This window comes from Mandrillus leucophaeus, unplaced genomic scaffold (genome assembly GCF_000951045.1).
Source record: "Mandrillus leucophaeus isolate KB7577 unplaced genomic scaffold, Mleu.le_1.0 Scaffold239, whole genome shotgun sequence".
Classification (NCBI taxonomy): domain Eukaryota; kingdom Metazoa; phylum Chordata; class Mammalia; order Primates; family Cercopithecidae; genus Mandrillus; species Mandrillus leucophaeus.
Genome location: NW_012102465.1, coordinates 3,587,220 through 3,608,293, shown reverse-complemented (window position 1 = coordinate 3,608,293; position 21,074 = coordinate 3,587,220). Strand labels below are relative to the sequence as shown.

Sequence of the window (21,074 nt, the reverse complement as noted above, 5' to 3'; positions counted from 1 at the left end):
CATTTCTGTCTTCTGTCTTTCCTTTGTTTTGAATTATCTTTATGACAAATATTGACTGTGCAACCATGCCTCTGTTGCTTTAGGGATGTTCTCTGGTTGTTTTATTTTGAATGTACTGTGTTTTCAATGAGATCATAAACTTCTTAAGGGCATAATTTGTTCAGTTCTGTTCTGTGCTTCTTACATTTTGTTTAGTACTGTGGTAAACAAAACACTTATTCATTCAAGTATTAGTGAGTATCTGCCATGTGCCAGGCATTGCTATTTGTTTGGGATGTTTACACTATTTACCTAGCGCCACAAAAATTACTATAAGACAAACTAAGCAGAAGACTATACTTCATGTCTTAATACAAGGAAAGGTCTGCCAAAATGTCATAAATTCTGACAGTTCATATCAAGCATAAAACCAGTGACTTTTAAAATTTCAAATAAATTCAAATTAAAGGCTAAAATTTATCTCTTTCTCATCAATCATGTCTGTGTATATTCTGCCTATGCCTTTTGTCTCCTCTTTGGTCTCTAGGTTTCATCATTTTTCCATTTTCTATTGTTTCTTTCACTTTTCATAGTACAATTATACATTTTGAGTGCATATACATAGCATCAGACATTCTAAAGGTTACAGTGTGATCACTGTTATCTATAAACCCTCCTTCCCAAAGCTAGCTGAGCTATTATTTTGAAACAAAGTGAGATTTTACTGTGGAGAAGCTAAATAAAGGAATCCTAACTCTAGTATATTTAAGTTTTCCAACATTTTATGTGATCAGAATTAGTGGAAAGGCTATTAAGTCATCACAGATCTTCAAGATGCTTTTTTCTAGTAGCACATCTTTTCAGAAAATATAGGAAATAAATTTTTCTGCATCACAGGGGAATTTTGAGAAATTTCATAAGTTTACTATGAACACAAAATGTTACTTTATTTTAATAATTTTTCAAAAATTCCTTTTATATAGATAGCTTCTCCTCCAAAATTGCAATCCCTGTGCTGATTTACATTTGTTCATCCTTGCACTAAGACATTACATTTTAGATTTTTTTCAGTCCTTGATTTTTTAGTTTAGCAAAAGCATTCATTGTTAATATGGTTATTGCAGGTTTTTTGTTTGTTTGTTTGTTTGTTTGTTTGTTTTTTTTCCCCTTGGTTATTTGTTGTTTGGGCATGATGTAGCCTATTTTATCCCCATTAAATTTCAAAGTTTTAGGCTTTTAAAACTATATTAGCAAAAAGTTAAGGAGTTGTTTTCTTTTTTATTTTTCTCTTCCAAAATTTAGAATTGTTACTAATTTATTTTAAGAATTAAAATGTTTATTTCCCATTTGAAAACTCTCAAAAATAACTTAGTGTATAGCAGTGTCAAGAATGACATTATAATCAACTTCAGTTTTCTAAAGACACATTGTTTAAACTCAACTATTACAAGGGTGCATTTCATAATAAAAATGCATGAAGACAAATAATCTTTAACCTTTAAACAAAGGTAGATTTTAATGGTAAATAAAGCATAAAAGATCTGCAGAATCTAAATTACTTTGAAGCAATTTTATGATCAATAGCCATCGTTTTGGCACTGAACAAATTTGAAACCTGTCTTAAAAAAAAATGAATATCCTAAGCATAGTGCAATAAAACAACATTTTGTTAGCGAGAGTTTATTAAACATTTTTAAAATTATTACTGCTTGTGTGTTTTAGGGACTGAGACAAATTCTTGGCATTCAAAGCTAAAGAAGAATATTGAACTAAAAATATCCTTAACATGTTTCAATAGAGAAGAAGTAAATATACTTCAGAATATTTAGAATTTACAACTGAAAGGAGTCCATATAATCCCTCATCAACTTACAAATAAGTAAATTGAAGTTCAGAAGAGATTAAGCAAATGAACAAGGTCATATTCTTAGAAAATGCTGAGTTGGAAAGTGAAAGTTCTTTTTGACATCTGCGGAGATTTTCCTGCTGTGTACCAAAACTGAATCAAGAATTTGTTCATTATATGCATATTTTTATAATAATCTGAGAACTAGGCAAAATGTGTAGAATGTATTTCTAAACAATTGTTGGAAGGGCACCTTTTAAATGCAAAATTTCTAATTGTTCAGGTAGTTTTGAATTTTAAGTGATCTATTTTCTACTAAGTTGCTATAAATGCATCACTATTAATCTCCATTAAATAACGTGTAAATGATATCATTAAAACCTGTTAATTGTTAGAGCTTAGTAAGGCTTATTTTCTAATCAAAATTGTTTAATAAAGCCTCAAACTATGGCTTTTAGAAAAAAAAAAAAAAACACTAAGAAGTATTAATGTGTGATAAACTTCCGTATCTACACCATCTGCCTGTCTCCTTCACCATATGTCACTCTATTAATTGCTAATATCATCCTTATTATGCATCATTTCATCTGTAAGATTATTCCACAAAACTAAGAAGGCGTCAACAACAACCACAGAAAACCACCTGCTATATGCATTTCTGGCTGATAAATTTCAGCAGGTTCTGATTTGCTCTTGGGCAAAATTTTCTAATTACTTTTGCATAACAAGAAGCCTTCTACTAGAGCAACTTTCTCTAGTTGCGATGATCTTATTACTACCTTCTCAAACTGTTTGTTACAATTAATTAAATATTCCTATAATATTTCTTAAAATGTTATTTAGCAGCTACTGTATGTACAAAAACATGGGTGCAATGGGTCACCGAGCTAAACACTGAGAAGAGGAATAATATGTAAGAGGTAACTTGTAACATATGTAAAATAATCTTGAAAAAGTTAAGAACCCGGGCTTTTAATAAATATGAGTTAGTGAGGGTTGCAGCTCTTAGGGTTGACCAGTATTTGTCTATCATATAACCTGTACACCCATTTTTTCCATTGTTTATAAAGAAAGGAATTGAACCTCATTTAGATTGTTTTATTATATCAACGGTAATGGATGGGTAGACCACATTGATAACTGTCCTCTTTGGCAACAGCTGAAACAGATCCATTCAACATTCAAACACTTTAGAGGCATTGATTATTTTGTTCTTTTTGAGGTGGTTTTTGTTGAAGAAGCAAGTCTATTGCCCATGAAATGATTAGGGAGCATTGCCAAACAAAATAAGATTAAATGCTATATTGTGTGGTAAAAATGTTAGTAATTACAAGTAATTTTAAAGATGAGGAGACAAGGGAAAATTGAAATAGGAAAGAATTTTTAGAGGAGGTGAAAACTGAACAAGACCTTGAGAGATTGGCTTGGTCATTCAGGAACAGGCTAGACATATATGAATATCAAGGTGGTAATTCTGTTTATTATTGAGACATTGGGATAAACTTTTGGTACGAGTTAAAAAAAAAAAAGTTGCATAAAGGCAAATTATGGGTGATTTTGGAAATCAAAAGAGTTAACAATCAGCAACTGCTGCAGCAACACCACACCCACCACCACCACATGGACTCCATTCATAAAGTGAGACTTTGATGGGATTAGTCTGTCAGTAACATGTAGGATAAATTGTACGCTAAATGAAAAGAAAAGTGATAGTTGTAGTACTGGAATTGTAGAATAGTGACAATGGGAATGGAGGTTTAGGAGTGCTTCTAGACATATTTCAAACCAGGAGATACCTAACATAACCTCCCAAATTTTATCTCACTCTACATCCTTTCATATAATTGACCAACTGATTCCCCAGATGTGTAAGTTCACACTGTGATTTTGCCTATGATATATTCTTGACATTTGAAATGACTTTCACATCCATCTTCCTCTGCCTATATCCACAATAATTTCCAAGTTCTGTCCACATATTATTTTCTCCATCTCAATGGCCATTTCCAAACATGGATATAATCTTCCTCATCTGAATTTTGCAGAGGATTGCACTAACTTGTAAACAAAATTCTATTATATATTATCTAGTTTTGTGTTTATGCCTTATAAATCAATACAAAATGATAAAAATTATTGTATACTCTATATCACATATGGTATATAATCTAGAATACCTACTCGTGTTCATAAGTGTTTGTTGAATGAATAAAAATATATTGATCAGTACAACAATAAATGAATAATAACAATTTGATGATTTTTGAATAAAAAAATTAAAACGTGATGTCAAGATTTTTATGGTTGTTTTTAGTATTTTTCCATCTCATTGTCTTCTTTTCTCATCCTCCCTTAATCACCCATTTCATTAATCCCATGTGTGGTTTGTGTCCTTGTAACTTAACAGACTTTGATTACTCGGTACCATCCCAATAAACAGATTAAAATTTGCCTTTTTTGTCTTCAGTCTATTATTATTAATTATTTCAAATGTTTCCACATTATCAAAATTATCCATGCCAACCACATACTGTTTCTTTACGTATGAGGAAGGTCTAAAATGAATATTCTATACATCTTCAACACATAAGGCTACTTATTTGCAAAAGCTCCAGCTTTTAGATATCGACTGCATTTCCAACAAAGGAATAATTGTTTTCACCACTTTATACTGGCAAATACTTTGTATACATAACCCATCTATGGAATGAGAATCATCTCTGTTTGTGTAAAAAAAAATAATATTAATTTATAAACTGCTCTTTTAATTCATAATTTGCTATCTGTGTGAACTTTTAATCCCTTTAAAAATTACCATTTCTTGATCGCTAAACCATGCAATACACAGACAGAAACTACATTAATAATCTCTCAAAGGTGCAGTGCACTGATACGGCAATTTATGCTGATGTCTGGAAAAAAGCATATTTATTCTGTCCAAGAACCCATGAGACATGAGAACTACTCTTTGTTCAGACTCACAGTAGTCATTTTAAAACTTCAATTACTATTTCAGCATGTTCCCTCCATTACTGTTTCCACTACCACAGCCAGTAATTTCTAGCAACAAAATGGACTTTGTAAACCACACACATATGTGCCTCGCATGCAATGAGCAAATGCATCTATGTCTAATATCTGCAGAAAAAAATGTAAATTTAAATGAAATAATATCAACACATGAATATTGAATATGTGCTTTTTATACTTCCTATATAATAATTGTTGAATAAATATGAATATGTGTTATATATATAACATCATAATGTATCTTGCAATCTAAAAAGTCCAATCATATATTAATATTCAACAAATAGTTCTTGAAATTCAAGTCAGTACAGAGCTGCTCTTTGTGCCTGGGGTTTATAAAAAATAACAATGTAATATAACACCTTACTTTTGCTTTTGAACTATTTACAATCATAAGTATGATTCATCTTTTTAATCAAAGTGAGAGTCTTGAATGAAAAAAGATGCTTTGTAGTCTCAATCTTACTTTATGTAGATCTTAAATTCCATGATCTGGCTATAACTTCTGGTGTGAGATTTCGTTCTTACATTAACATTAATCTCTTTTTCTTGAATCTGTCATCTATTTTCATCCGTTTTTGCTAACAAAAATGCACATATCTAATTTATGTGACACTGAAGTAGGATATTTGGAACATATCATTTTGAAGCCACGATGTTCACTATATTGCTCTTTATGGCTATAATTTCATCTTGAGTGAAGGACACAAGAAATCAGTCTTATACATTTTACTGTTCTATTTATTGCCATGACATTCATGAAAGTAACCCTTACAAAATGTATTATTCATTATTCACTTTATAAGAAAATATGAGATACTGTATGCTTCTTTCTAAGCTATAAAAAAGTGTGCCTTTCTCGTATCACAGGAATACTTGAATTTTATAGACAGTATTTCTTGGGTGTAAACTGGTCAAGTTTCTTTATATATTTGACAACTATACTATTTAAAGAGAAGAACAGCTGGAGAGAATTTGAGTACAGAGACACTGAAAAATGCAGAAATATGATTATTACAAATGATAACCACCAGAACAACAAACAAGCAATCAGAAATGCCAGTATGACATGATGAGGTGTTCATTTTCAAACACAGTTTTACAAAGTTTAGAAAGAAGGAGCCTTATTTGATTTATGTGGAAATACTTCATCTGAGGAAAGGTGATGCCAGTGGGAGCTAGGATAAAGGAGGGGGGAAAGATTAGTTTTCATGATTAGCAGTTAAATTGACCATTAACAGTTTAATTAATTAAATAATTTGTATGTTTGTTCCTACAAGTGGTCACAAGCAGTTAAAGAAGAGAAAAAGGTAAGCAAGTGGAATAGATGGCAAAGAAACAGTCGGAAGGTGAAAAAGGAGTATAATAATATAGATATAACATCATTTAATTATAATATATTCATATTTTTAAAGATTTATCTCAGTGAGATAATAGTTCTTTCTATACTCTGTCAGAAGTCAGTGACAGACACTGAAATTTGAGGTGTAGATTTTAATTCTACTGGCAGGAACTATTTGAAATCAGACTGACCTCAATGATATGGTTCTTGCAAACCCTGATGCTTATGTCTAATGATATTGGCATATCTGTATTAGTTTTTTTAGTATCTAAAGATGATGATATTTACACTATGGGTAGTCAAACTGACATATAATCATGTGTTTTTCACTGTGAATTACTTATTAAAACTCAACTACAAAGTCAGATGATTTTAATACATTTGAACTCCCATGTTAAAAAAAAAAAGGTATCCCAGTTGGTTGTGTTAGTGTCCTGCTTTATTTTCTAAGTAGGTGTGCAAAATGACACTTGCCTTTCATAATATTTTCCTCTATATTTGAAATTGTTCTTAGTGAGTTTTGTCCAGTCAATATTTTGCCTAATATATATATATATACACACATACACACACACACACACACACACACACATATACACATATATGCATATTGGTATTTTTTATATATATATATATATGTACACACATACGCACACACACACATATATATATCTTCAGTAATTCAAGACAAGATATATATATGTATATCTTACATATATGTATATCTTACATACATGTATATGTTACATATATACACACATGCAGATAATATAAGATATATATTTATATCTTATTTGGAATTATTGGTAATGTGATATATAAAGCCAGAGAACTAAATGGTTTGTTCTAGATTAAATTAACTAACTGTAGAACCTGTGCTCCACCTTGACTGCTACCAAGTACTGTAGACAGGGACACATAAGCAATTCAAATGGCAAACTATGCAAGTGGAGGAGAAATTACGGCTTTAAAATATCTGTATCGATACTTCTACAGACAGGGTAATTGTGATTTTTCAAAAATGCCAACAATATTTCCAGAGTGTTATATTACACACTTTACGCTTCAGTCTATGTTGTATGATTATTAGATTGGAAATTCCTTGGGAACCTAACAGAGTGATTCACATTTTGCAGATTTTCTATAAATATCAACAAATATATCAGCACAATCTTTCCTTAAAGATTATATTACAATTCAAAGACTTACTTGCAACTTATACCCAATGAAATAAACGTTAAACTATTAAAATGTGTTCAGAGGGCATTATTATAAAACGTTACCTTTACACACAGGCCTGTGATCACTCCAAGCAGCAAAAACTTCAGCTATCCGTTGACAGGTGATGCTCTTTGCACCCTGTAGGACATAATCTTCATCACAAGAGAACTGCACAGTTGATCCAAGGCTAAAGTTAAATAAAAGAGAAAAAATATGATAAGAAAGATGCAAGGTAATAACTAGGCTTCACTTATATTGGCAATATACAATAGGTCAAATATGTACTATAGTGACAAAAAATATTCTGGAAAACAAAATGTGAAAGTATGACTTGTAGAAATGTAAAGCTGTCATCAAATGTAATCGTTTTGTTAACAGATGTAGAAACAAAGGTCAAATAATTGACTAAGTTTACCATGCTAAGTAGGTGGTAAATGTGAATCAAAATGTCGCCATTCTGACTTGAATTCCAGTACAGTACTTGTGTTCATAGCATATTACAGTGCTTTTCTGGCATGTATTTACATGTGTATGTTTGTAGATGTGTCTTTACATATGTATGCATTTAGACATGCATTTGTGTCTACATACATGCATTTAATGTATTTAGAGATGCAAAATTATACTGATTGTTTTTCATATGAAGTTTTTTCTACAAAATATTTTAATTTTTTGTGGGTACATAGTAGGTGCATTTAGATGATATCTTATAAGCTAACCTAAGATAAAATATTAAGGTAGAAAATGGTCCTCTTATCTAGGTGAGAAGGCTCCTTTCCTCCTACCTTCTTTATCTTTACACTATTTCTCTCTCTTAATGTTCCAGCTTAACTTAAGCTCCTAAATCATTGTAGCAATTATTCTACTGAGGTATGGGCAAGCAATAGACAAGGAGATGAAAATATTTAATTCTTTTTCTTTCTTTTTTTTTTTTTTTTTTTTTTGAGACAGAGTCTCTCTCTGTTACCCAGGCTGGAGTGCAGTGGCGCGATCTCAGCTTACTGCAAGTTCCACCTCCTGAGTTCACACCATTCTCCTGCCTCAGACTCTCAAGTAGCTGGGACTACAGGTGCTCACTAACATGCCGGGCTAATTTTTTGTATTTGTAGTAGAGACAGGGTCTCACCATGTTACAAAAAATACGATTACATTATTTTGGTTATTTTTAACTATATGATTAAGTTATTATTGACTATAACTATCCTGTTATGCTATCAAACAGTAGGTCTTTTTCATTCTTTCTATTTCTTTTTTTACCCATTAACCATACTCCTCTCCCTTCTAGCACCCATATGTATATGTATATATGGATATGCTCTCTATATCCATAAGTTTGTTTTGATTTTTAGATCCCTCAGATAAGTGAGAACATGTGTTATTTGTCTTTCTGTGCCTGACTTAATTCACTTAATAATCTCCAGTTCCACTCATGTTGTTGCAAATGACAGGGTTCCATACTTTTTATGGCTAAATAGTCCCTTAACATGGCATAAAAAGTCCTACATATCGTCTCTCACTCAATGCGACACCTGATCAGCGTCTCTAGAAGTTAATCCATATAACCAAAGAGAGATTCTCTTTACAGTCTTCTTAGACCACGTCATGACTCCGAGTTTTATTTAGACTACTCTTAGAGCTTGAGCAACCTTAAAAGTTTATATAATGGTCAATTATCTGCCTTTTCCTTCTTTCTCACCTCAATAAAGAAAAACTCCATTCTTCTAGTTGCTAAGGCCACAAACCTTAAAGTTATTCTTAACTCACCTTTTCGTCTTGCATTTCACAACCACTCCATCAGGAAGATCCTGTTGGCAACACATTAAAAATCCAAAATCTAAAATTTTTCACTCCTACGGTGTCAATAGGAATCTGAGCCACAAATTCTCATTCATATGATTGCAATAGTCCTTCTTGCTATGTTATTAGGTTTTCCTCTTTCTGTTCCTGACTCTCTGCAATCTATTCGTAAATAGTATCCAGAGCAAACTTTTTAAAAGTTGGTTCAAATTATATCACTTTTGTAGTTTCAAATTTTCTATCCCTGTTTCACTCATAATAAAGAGATTGCCCTTAAAATTGCCGACGTGGCCTCTGCTCATTTGCAGAATTAATTTCCTATGCTTTCCCTTTCCATGTCTGTTCTTCAGATTTATCGACTTCCTTGTTCTGGTTTGAAGATATTAAGCATGTGCCTCCCTCAGGGTCTTTACACTTGCCGTTATATCAATCTGCAAAACTATTTCTTCAGAAGTCCTGTATCTCTCATTCTCAATTGTTCTGTTTTCTCCTCACATGACATTTTATCCATAAAGCCCTCCCTTACTGCTCTGTGTACAACAGCTACAACTATTCCATTATCTTTTTCCATGTTATTTCCTATAAACTATCTGATGTGCTGTTTATTTATCTCCCCACTTCCACTAAAAACACCTCAAGGCACTTATCTATTTTGTTTTCCAACATGTCAAACATTTCCAAAAGTATTGTAAGTTTATGTATAGATCTTTAACAGAGTGAGTAAATGCTATCATTTGCAGATTTATTGGTTGCTAACATATAAGACTGCCTAATGCATTCAGATATGTCCTTATCCCTATAACTGGGAAAATATTCTTCGTCAGGATGCTATCTCAAGGCTAATTATATTTTTATTATCCGTGGCACCCACTATTTCCCATTACCTGCTGCATTTGCTGTGTTCAAAAAAGAGCAAGAAAAATACTAATGTGATTGGAGCATAGAAAATAACGAGAGGGGTATGTGAAATTAAGTCAAGGAAGCAATTATGGGTTGCAGTTAGATTTGTTACAACTTTGTAGGCCAATGTAAGGATTTTGACCCTCATTCTGAGAGACTTGGGTAGTCATTACAGGAATTTAAGACAAGTGAATACTATGCTTTAAAATGAACTCATTGGTTTCTGAGTGAAGGATACAATTTAAGGGGCCAAAGATAGAAGCAAAGAGTTTAGTTAACAAGCTGTCACAGAAATCCTAGCTTTCATGGAGATGATATGATGGCAACAAGTATTAGAAAAGTAGAAGCTATAAACTAATGATGGTAAACACTTTAGGGGATGGAAGAAGAAGGCCCAGTATAGGGCCTGGCCCATAGGATTAATGGAATTACTATTTTCTCACTAACATAATAAATTAATGATCTATCATGGTTACCATATTTGTCACAGATGATTATGATACTCTAGTTCTAACCAGGCTTTTCTTGCTAAAAGTAATAAATGACATCTTGTTTAAGTGACAGGCATTTCAGCATGTTTATTTTGATTATAGCAAATTAATTCACTTAGCTTGGAGACAGGAAATTGATAAAAATGAACATGTAACTGTTTTGCTACTATGCTAAAGATTACCAGTAATGGTCTCTGAAGTTTCTATACTTATTTCCCCCTAAAAATTAGCCATCTCTACATGTTTTTCTCCCCTTAACACACTGGGAAAAGTAGTTTAGAGTAGTGGTGAACAGTTTAAGCTACAGAATCACAGGTATCTCCTTTCAAATACTAACTCTGCCCGAAACTTCAGCTTTCTCATCTGTTGGGATAAAGTAAAGTAACATTATTTATAAACTACACAGGGTCTATCACATATGAAGCACTCAGTTATTTCCCTCAATTAGATTAAAATGAAGTCCTCATAGTCTGGGGGTTCTTGTCTTTTAAAGTCATTTTGAGTATCTCAGTATTCCTCCATATGTCTCAACTTTAAAATTTCATTCTCATAATTATATTTAAGTTCTGGTGGGGGAAATTTATTTTTGTCCATTTATAAAGTTTATATTCTCACATCCCATATCTCCCTAACATGCACCTTATGTTCCAAATACCATTACCTGTAATTTACTTTTGCTCATACCTTTTGTCTTTCTACAATGTCTACTCTGCCAGGAATTCTCATTTGCCTCATTTAGCTTAATCATTATTAAGATTTTATTTAATTTTTGGTTACTCATGAAGCTCTTATTAATTTATCCATTAAGAATTAAATATTTCCCTTTGGGAGGCCGAGGCGGGCGGATCATGGGATCAGGAGATCGAGACCATCCTGGCTAACATGGTGAGACCCCGTCTCTACTAAAAATACAAAAAATTAGCCGAGCGTGGAGGTGGGCGCCTATACTTCCAGCTACTCGGGATGCTAAGGCAGGAGAATGGCGTGAACCTGGGAGGCTGAGCTTGCAGTGAGCCGAGATCACGCCACTGCACTCCAGCCTGGGTGACAGAACGAGACTCTGTCTCAATAAATAAATAAATAAATAAATAAATAAATAAAGATAAAAAATAATTAAATATTTTCATCTCTTTGTTCATTGCTTGCCCATACCTCAGTAGAATAATTGCTACAATTATTTAGGGGCTAAAGTGAAGCTGAAGCATTAAGAGAGATAAATAGTGTAAAGATAAAGAAGGTAGGAGGAAAGGAGCCTTCTCACCTAGATAAGAGGACCATTTTCTACCTTAATATTTTATCTTAGGTTAGCTTATAAGATGCCATCTAAATGCATCATATATGATATTGTGGCCACATAGCCAATGGTTGTCTTCTGATTTAGATTTTCTAGGTCTGTTCTACACTTTAAAGGATCTGTTTATGCTGCAGGAGGAGAGGAAATGGGATATTTTTAAATGAGGATTTAAATTTATTTAAGAAGAATCCAAACTGCCAATGGTAAATATTTCTAATTACTCATTTGTACTGTATAAGCCATTAATTTATTCCCCACTAATGAAGAAAAACATCTATATTGGGCATTTGCAAGCATCTCCATCCATGCTCACAGCTACACTTCAACACACTCTAGACCAAAAATATAAAAGTGCAAAGCAAAACACAGAGAGGACAGAAGTCAATGAAATAAGCAGCCTTTCCAGTAAAATCCAGGCTCACTAATCAGGAAATGAATATCTTAAACAAATACACTGTGCTTTCATTGTATTAACTGTTTTAATATTTGAGTCAAACTTAAGAAAAGCTTACACTAAGTCTCATTAAATATGTGTGTGTGTGCATGTGTGTATGTGTGTGTGTATGCATTCCTTCGAAAGTATTCAGTTGAAATGACAATGAAGACAAGCTGTATCCACTGAAATTCATCTGTCACCACAGAAGAGATGTCTGCCCTACCCAGCCACATAAAACTTTCCACTTTAATAGGTTATTTATTCTGACACAACATTTCAAAACAAATGGCTGAGCACATTTTTAATTTGAAAGTACCGAGTCCTAAGGCAAATGATATATAATGATACTGTTTGAAAAACTAGTGTTGACTTTCTCATGATTATGCTGGTCAATATTTAAGTGCTGTCATCTTTTTAAAAATGATACTTATTTTGCAAAAACACTCTAAAATATCAAAGTTGTCAGTAAGAGAAGATATGAGGTTTTTCAAAATACACAAAATTTTACCTATGTTGGCCCAAGATAGTGAATCTATAATTTTATTTACAATCAAATAGACAGGATATGAACAAATATAGAAATATGGAAGGACAGATAATAGTGCTTGGGTCGTAGAAGAGGATCTTAAAAAAAAACAAAGGAGGAACAAATCTTGACAGCATTACATCAAGAGTAAATTTGTCTGTAACAACTTTTGTTGTTACTATTTTTTTGGTTTATTTGAAAAGGTCTAGACAATTTCCTGACAGATGCAGAAGTTTACCACTAAGTAGCAAATACATATTTTTCAAAATTATCACTGTACAAATAGAAATTATCCAGGCATGAGGGATGATCTAACAATTAAAGCATCTGCAAACCATTTCTGTAGTAAAAAAGTCAAAACATTAAACGTGAAGAAAATAACTATTAAGAAAATGACCACAGTAATGCTGCCTTAATATCTTTAAAAGTCGAATTATTCTCTAAATGTCTTTAAGCTAGCAATTTCAAAAATGAGTTTGAAAATCTCATTACACATTAGAAAAATCTAAGGTTATCTGAGGAGTGGGGGATTTTTACAATATGAGATTTTCTGTTTTAAAATTGTACAAGTATGTATTGCAGAAATTTTGAAAATTAAGATTAGCAAAAAAAAGTGAAAAACACTTAAGCTCTACATTGTTAAATGTAATTTAATTTACATTTTATTACATTAATCTGAAGCTAATTCCAAAATTCTAGTTCTTTTCATATTCAAATTATTTCTTTCTTCTTTCCTTCTTGTAAAATTGGAGCAAGTGAAGCTCTTTATAGAGGGGTCATTCCTCCAACTGGTTTGGGATTCAATCCACCCCGCCTTGCCATTACTTGTACTATTAATTATTCCCTCTTTCTCTTGAATATTCAACTCTCATTTTAAGCTGGTAGTAAAACTGATGGTATTAATCTATTTATTTGTACGTTGTAAAAATTAAATGTTAATAAACTTTATCCAAAGGGATGATATATTACTTTATTTTCAAAATATTTTGTTTCTGACTCTAAGTTACATTGATAAGCTTTTTAGATATTATAAAGTATTCCATCTCATACCAAAACTTTTCTTCAAAATATAATGAATACCATGTTTTTTATGCCTATTGCCTATTTCATTGACCTTATAAAATTAATGTCATTATTTTGTGGAAATAATGTCAACCAAACCAAGACTATGTCTGATACAAAGAGAATTCAATTCAGCATTCACACACTTTTGTATTTCTGTACACTGTTGGTTATACTCAGCCTGGATATTGTCACTGGGTATCTTGCTTTGTGGAATGCTTAAGGTCACTCACTACCTCATTCAATATTTATGCCAACTACTGCCCTATTTAATAACCCCAAGCTTAGTCATTTGTGTACAATTTAGAGTATACTAGAAAGATAATAATGCTACCTGTCTTTGCCCCTCCAATACTCGGCTTCAGATAAATTCTATCACTAGGTGTACATCCTTCTTCTTGTAGATTTACTTCCTCTATTTATATACTTCCATGAAACATAACATAGTATACTCAAAAATAGTATAATTCCAAAAGAAGTAATATTCTGGAAAAAGGAAAAATCCCCCCAAAAATAGATTGGTCAGAGAGAAACATAAAAGCCCTAGGCAAGTGCATTAGATAATATAGATTTCCATATGATAACAGCTAGTTAAATAGCTAACCAAGCTAAAAGCAAATCTCACAGAAAAAGTTATAATTTCAAACCTTCAAAAGAAAGTATACTGATTATTATCATAGAGTCGTTTTCGTTAACCTCCAAAATTAACTGTGGTGAACTCCTCAGAATCCTCAAAAATCCTTGCTATAATACCCGATACGATTTCAAGATGTTAAGTTTAGTACAACTATTAAAAACGTGAGAGTTGAAAATTTTATTTTTATGTTGATAATTCTTTTTATGGAGACTAAGAGATAAATACTTGCCACTATATGATGTTTTTATTTTGTTTTGCTTTATGTCTTATATATAACATTCACTAGGCCAGATCTTGTGTCTTAATTAAACAATTTTTAACAGATCTTCAATTCTACGTAAGCACAATATTTTTATATAACAAGTGAAGTATGGTACAGATCCATAACTGTGTTATAAAATAAGAAAAGTCACATAGTAAGATAATGATATTATTTGATAGGAAAAAGGGAATAAAATAAAGTGCTTTTGAAGGTAGAATGCGTTAGAAAGTGACACGAAAATGTTCAGAAAAATTACAATATATATACACAAGTGGCAAAATATAATTTAATTAAAAGCTTAAATAAATTAATTTTTTTCTGTGACAAATATTTTTAAGACATGAGTTAAAATCATTTGAACATAATAAAGCTTTCAAATAGTACTTATTGAAGATCTATGTTTGGGATCATTTTTGTTGGCATGATCATAGGAAAGAAAAGTGGTTAAGATTATAAATTATAAATTAGAACTTGGTTATATAATCCCTTCAAATAAAAATGTAAAATAAAATTAGAGTGAGAACTAATAAATGAAATAATTTAATGCTATATTGTTTAGGTTGGTAAGTTTCCTAATGATTTCCACAACATGCTATTTTGAAGTTCACATGTAGGCATATTCATACGATACGCCTCTTTAAGCCATAAGGCAAGGTTAACATCTCATTCTTATGACATTAACTTTAACTGTTCCCATTGGTATATCACTCCCTGTGTTCTCATCCCTATACTATTATTAGACAGCAATAAACTAAACAATGTAATGAGGATAACCCTATTTGTATCTAATTTTTCCAGGCTTATATTATATTAAACTTTGATCTCTTAATAGCAGCAACACATTAATTATATTTTTAAAAGCCCCAGATGACTGTGGCCTTCAGAAGAGCTGTCAGAGAGAAATAAACCAGTTGAAGTAGAGGTTTAAATAGTTAAAGTCAAATCCACCTCAGAGTAGGGAAACATTACAGAGGCATAGATGAACTGAGTTTTGTGATACACAATGTTCTAAATTATCCAAAATGATCAAGTTTATTTTTAAACCTAAAATAAATTATTAAAAGAATATTAAAAATTTCTATTTGAACAGAGCATTCTAGTTTACAAAGTACTTTCCTGTATAAAATCCCATTTGATCTACTCCTGATGTTTTTACCAGTTAATGCCATAGAAATTTGCAAGAGTAACCCACAAGGCACTTTGTGAATGATATTTAAAGTGCAAAGACTGATGTACATAGCAAGTACCTCACTGTCTGTGAACTCTTCAATGTTTTATACATTGGAAGGACCAGTTAGATTAAACACTGACTACCTATATTTAATATATATCCCTTGAATCCTATGTGGAGGTGCTGACAAGGAATAAAAAATTATTGCATATGTCAGTAATGTAAATTTAGAATATTAAGTTGCTATTGCCATATTAAGCCTATAATATAAAATCAACTTTTCCACATTCAATTTATCAGTATTATAGTCCACTAAGAAAAATTTTGAGTAGAATAAATTAGGTTACCTTTAGATGAGTTCCAGCTGTCACATTCTATGAATCAATTAGCTTTTTATTAAAATACATTTGCCAAAGCAAACATACCTTAAATACTTCATCATAGTTTTTATGTTGTTGTGCCTCTTTAATGAATAAAATGTGAACTTAGAAGGTAGAGGTGTTTTGTTTTTAAATCATTCTCATTTAACATAATGACTATGCTGTAAAGCACTTCCTCTAATCATAAATATTAAACTATCCTGATTTAAACAACTTTGCAATTAATGTCTCTTCTTGCATTAAAAATGCCTTTCCAACACTGTCTTCAATAAATGGTGCTGGGAAAACTGGATATCCATTACAGAGGAATGAAACTAGACCTTTATTTCTCACTGTATTTAAAAAAAAAAAAAAAAAAAACCTCAAAATGGATTAAAGACTTAAATGTAAAATCCGAAACTATAAAACTACTACTAAAAAAAAAAAACAAAAAGAAAACAACTTAGGGAAAATGTTCTAGGGAACTTGTCTAGGAAAAGACTGTGTGGTTAAAACTTCAAAATCACAGGAAACAACAAGAAAAATAGACAAATGGGACTACAGTAAACCAGAAAGATTTCACACAGCAAAGGAAACAAGCAACAAAGTAAAAAGACAACTGTTGAATAGGAGAAAATATTTACAAATTACTCCTCTGACAAGGGAGCAGTATTCTGAATTTAAAAGGAAATCAAACAACTCAATAGCACAAATATAAATAATCCCATAAAAGTGGGCAAAGGGTCTGAATTGACATTTCTTAAAGGAAGACATACAAATGGCAAACACTTATATGAAAAATGTTCAACATCACTAATAATCAGAGAAATGCAAATCAAAACCACAATGAGATATCATCTTACCCCAGTTAGAATGGCTATTAAAGACCTAAAGTAACAAATGCTGGTGAGGATGCAGAGGAAAGGTAACTCTTACACACTGACGGTAGAAACGTAAATTAAAACAGTCATTATGGGAGGCAGTATGAAGAGTTCTAAAAAAACTAAAAATAGAACTACCATAAGAACCAGCAATCCCACCACTGGGTATTCATCCACAGGAAAGGAAATCAGTCCTTTGGGATATCTGCATCCCCATGTTTATTGCAACACTATTCACAAAGTTAAGATATAAAATCAATCTAAGTGTCTATCAGCAGATAAATGAACAAATGCAGTGTGTATACACAATGGAATACTATTCAATCATAAAATGAATGAAATCCTATCATATGCAGCAACATGAATGGAACTTCAGATCACAATATTAAGTAAAATAAGCCAGGCACAGAAAGACAAAATATCACATGTATTTATACATATGTGCGAGCTAAAAGTGTTCATCTCATAGACATAGAAAATACAAAGATAGTATTTTTAGTAGAGACAGGGTTTCACCATGTTAGCCAGGATGGTCTCGATCTCCTGACCTTGTGATCCACCCGCCCTGGCCTGCCAAAGTGCTGGGATTACAGGCTACTTGGGAGGCTAAGGCAGGAGAATGGTATGAACCCGGGAGGCAGAGCTTGCAGTGAGCCAAGGTCGCACCTCTGCACTCCAGCCTGGGCGACAGAGCAAGACTCCCTCTCAAAAACAAAAACAAAAACAAAAACAAACAAAAAGATAGTTACCAGAGGCTGGGAAGGGTGTGCGATGTGTGTATGCATGGGAGAGGGTACAAAGAGAGGTTGGTTAATGGATACATCCAGTTAGATAGAAGGAATAAGTTCCAGTATTTGGTAGCATAGTAGGGTGACTATAGTTAACAAGATATTATATATTTGCATTTCAAAATAGCTTTAAAAGAAGATTTAAAATGTTTTCAAGAGAAAGAAATGATAAATATTCAAGGTGATGGCTATCCAAAATATCCTGATTTGATCATTACACATTCTATGTGGGTATCAAAATATCATATGTTCCCCACAAACATGTACAAATATTACATACCAATAAAAAGTATAAAAAGTATTTCTGGGAAAAACAAAAACTAAAAATTAGAAATAGTGCTTTACTAAATATGAGGCAAATCTTAGTATCAGTTCCATAAAATCAAATCGTGGGCTGGGAAGTTGAGAGTAACTACAAGATAACCGCTGAGATTTTTTTTTTTTTTTTTCCAGCTACAAAATTCGAGAAGTCTCTAAGAATACAGTGCTAAAATACAAATAGATAGCTGTATAAGATGTTATCAAGTGGTGTATAATGATAAAAATATATCTGTTATTCAGAATTGGGCTGTAGATTCTGATTCTCTTAACTTTAAAAGAAAATTAAGCCCCAAGCATTCTATAATGGTATGAAATACAAAGTATAGTTCAAATTTTTTACCCATTTGTAATATGAGCTGGTTTAAAATGTTACAAATTTTACATCAAAATGTAATACCAGCTCTGCAAAGTATTACAATATACCTTACCATGATTGTTAGAAAAGACATGGTCTTATATTTGCTGTCTTTCCACCATCTCTTCACCATCTCCCCACCAAGTCCTAGGCCAGCTGGAGCCCATAATGCATTAAACAGTGGAAATAGAAATGGAGTGCATCACACTCTGATACTCTGAATCATAGACCAGAGAAGGGTTCTATGTAATGATTTCTGAATAAGTCACAGTGAATGTGTAAACTACTACCTTAAAGTTATTATTTATATTTGAGGAATTAAAATTAAAATGACAAGAAATCTCATTATGTTACATTAAAAATAATTCAACATTGTTTTTATGGTCAAATTAGGACCCAGTAGGTTAGACTTAGAAAGTTCCAAAAGCCTGAGCTAGTGAGGGGGTAAAGACAGTTTTGCCCCGAGAATAGAAAGTTCACAAACTTTCTATTTCTAGGGGGAAATCTAAGAAATACCACCAGCATCTAGTTGAGGAGAGCAGGCCCCACAGGTTGCAGACAGGTATACAGAAGTACACTAAAGGTCTGCGAAGATTTACAACAACCTTTTATGAGTCACTGGGATATGAACTAAGACTGTAAACTCTTGAAAGGAAGAATTATGTCTTATTTGTCCTTTTATCTAGGGTCTAGCCCAATGTCTGTAGTGGGTACACAGTAGGTATTGGCTGAGTACATGAGTGAAGAAAGAACACACTAGGATAAGGCATACTAGTTTAAATGCATTCATGATGCAGAGCCTGAAAAGCTTTGTGGATGTTACACACTGTAATTACAAATACCATGTTGTTTTCCTGGACTTTTGACAGTGGATGGGGAAGTAGCTGGTTCTTGCAACAAGTCTTAGTAAAATTCAAGATAACAGTACCAGCATGTAATTTTTATGGCATATTTTGCCTTCTATTCCTTACTGGCTAAAATTACAGTTCTCAAAGTATGTTGAGCTTTTTTGGGTTGCTGAATATAACATACAGGTTGCTACAGTATACTTTACATTTTTGAAGGAAACACAGATATCCATTATGAATTGTGCAAACTACTAGCTTGAAGTAATTCACAATTTCAATATTAGACAACTATTAATATATTCTTTTCAATGACATCTTTCGATGATACTGGATTTTCAGTGGTTGCTCTGATGAAAAGCAAATATCACATCATTTTGCTGTAGAGCATAAAGTTAGGGTGGTAACATCAAATCTGATTCCAAGGTTTGAGAAATTGCACAGCGCACAATGGCAAGTTTTTAGAACATAAATTCATAAGTTGTTTAGCCACAACTACTAAACAGAAGCATTAGGTATTTCTTTGGGCCTGGGAGTCTGGGAAAAAAAATTACTAAGACACTCACGACACTGTGATGCAAAAATATTTGGGAACTTCTTGTGCTAAAACATTGCACTTCACTCTGTGAATCTAGACGTATGGTGTGCAAATATTTTCTTCCATTCTGTAGGTTGTCCCTTCATTATTGCTTCCTTTTCTGTGCAAAAGGTTTTTTATTTTGTGTAATCCCTTTTCTGATTCTGTTTTTTTGCCTGTGCTTTTGGGGTCATATAAAAAAAAAATCATTGCCCAGACCAATGTCATGAAGCTTATTTTCTAGGTTGTTTATAGCAGTTACATAGCTTTGGGCCTTATGTTAAATACTTAAATTTATTTTGAATTTATTTTTGGTGTGAGATAAGGGTATAATTTCATTCTTCTGCACATGAATATCCAGTTTTTCTGACACCATTTATTGAAGAAAGAGTTCTTTCTTATGGCGTGTTCTTGGCACATTTGGTGAAAATCAATTGGTTTTAAACGCATGAGTTTTTGCTGTCTTCTCTATTCTGTTCCATTGGCCTCTCCCTGTTTTAATGTCAATACTATGCTGTTTTGGATACTATAATTTTGTAGTATATTCTGAAATCAGATGGTATGATAGTTCCAGCTTTGTTCTTTTGCTAAAAATTGCTTTGGCTATTTGAAATCTATTGTGTTTTCATGTGAATGTTAGGGATTTTATTTTGTTTTATTTTATTTTATTTTATTTTATTTTTGTATTTCTGTAGAGAATGCCGTTGGTATTTTGCTTCAGAATGCACCACATCTGTAGATTGTTATGGTTAGTATAGACATTTTTTTCAACACACATTCTTTCCATCCATGAGCATGGTATATCTCTTCCTATTTATTTGTAACTTACTCAATTTCTTTCAACAACATTTTATAGTTTTCAGTGTAGAAGTCTTTCACCTTTTTTGTTAAATTCAGATATTTTTTCTAAAACAGAAAAGAGGTCATAATAGCTGGATTAGGGTGGGAAATAAG

At 32.3% G+C, this 21,074-nt stretch overlaps 1 protein-coding gene across 3 annotated transcripts in view; it reads right to left on the bottom strand.

The window, feature by feature from the left end:
* Positions 1-21,074, bottom strand: part of CSMD3 (CUB and Sushi multiple domains 3) — a 1,277,440-nt gene that overhangs the window by 691,359 nt on the left and 565,007 nt on the right. For all 3 annotated transcript variants that reach the window (XM_011982326.1, XM_011982327.1, XM_011982328.1), the window contains one exon: positions 7,481-7,605. In XM_011982326.1, coding sequence (XP_011837716.1) covers positions 7,481-7,605 — 125 coding nt within the window. The remainder of the gene's footprint in view (positions 1-7,480; positions 7,606-21,074) is intronic.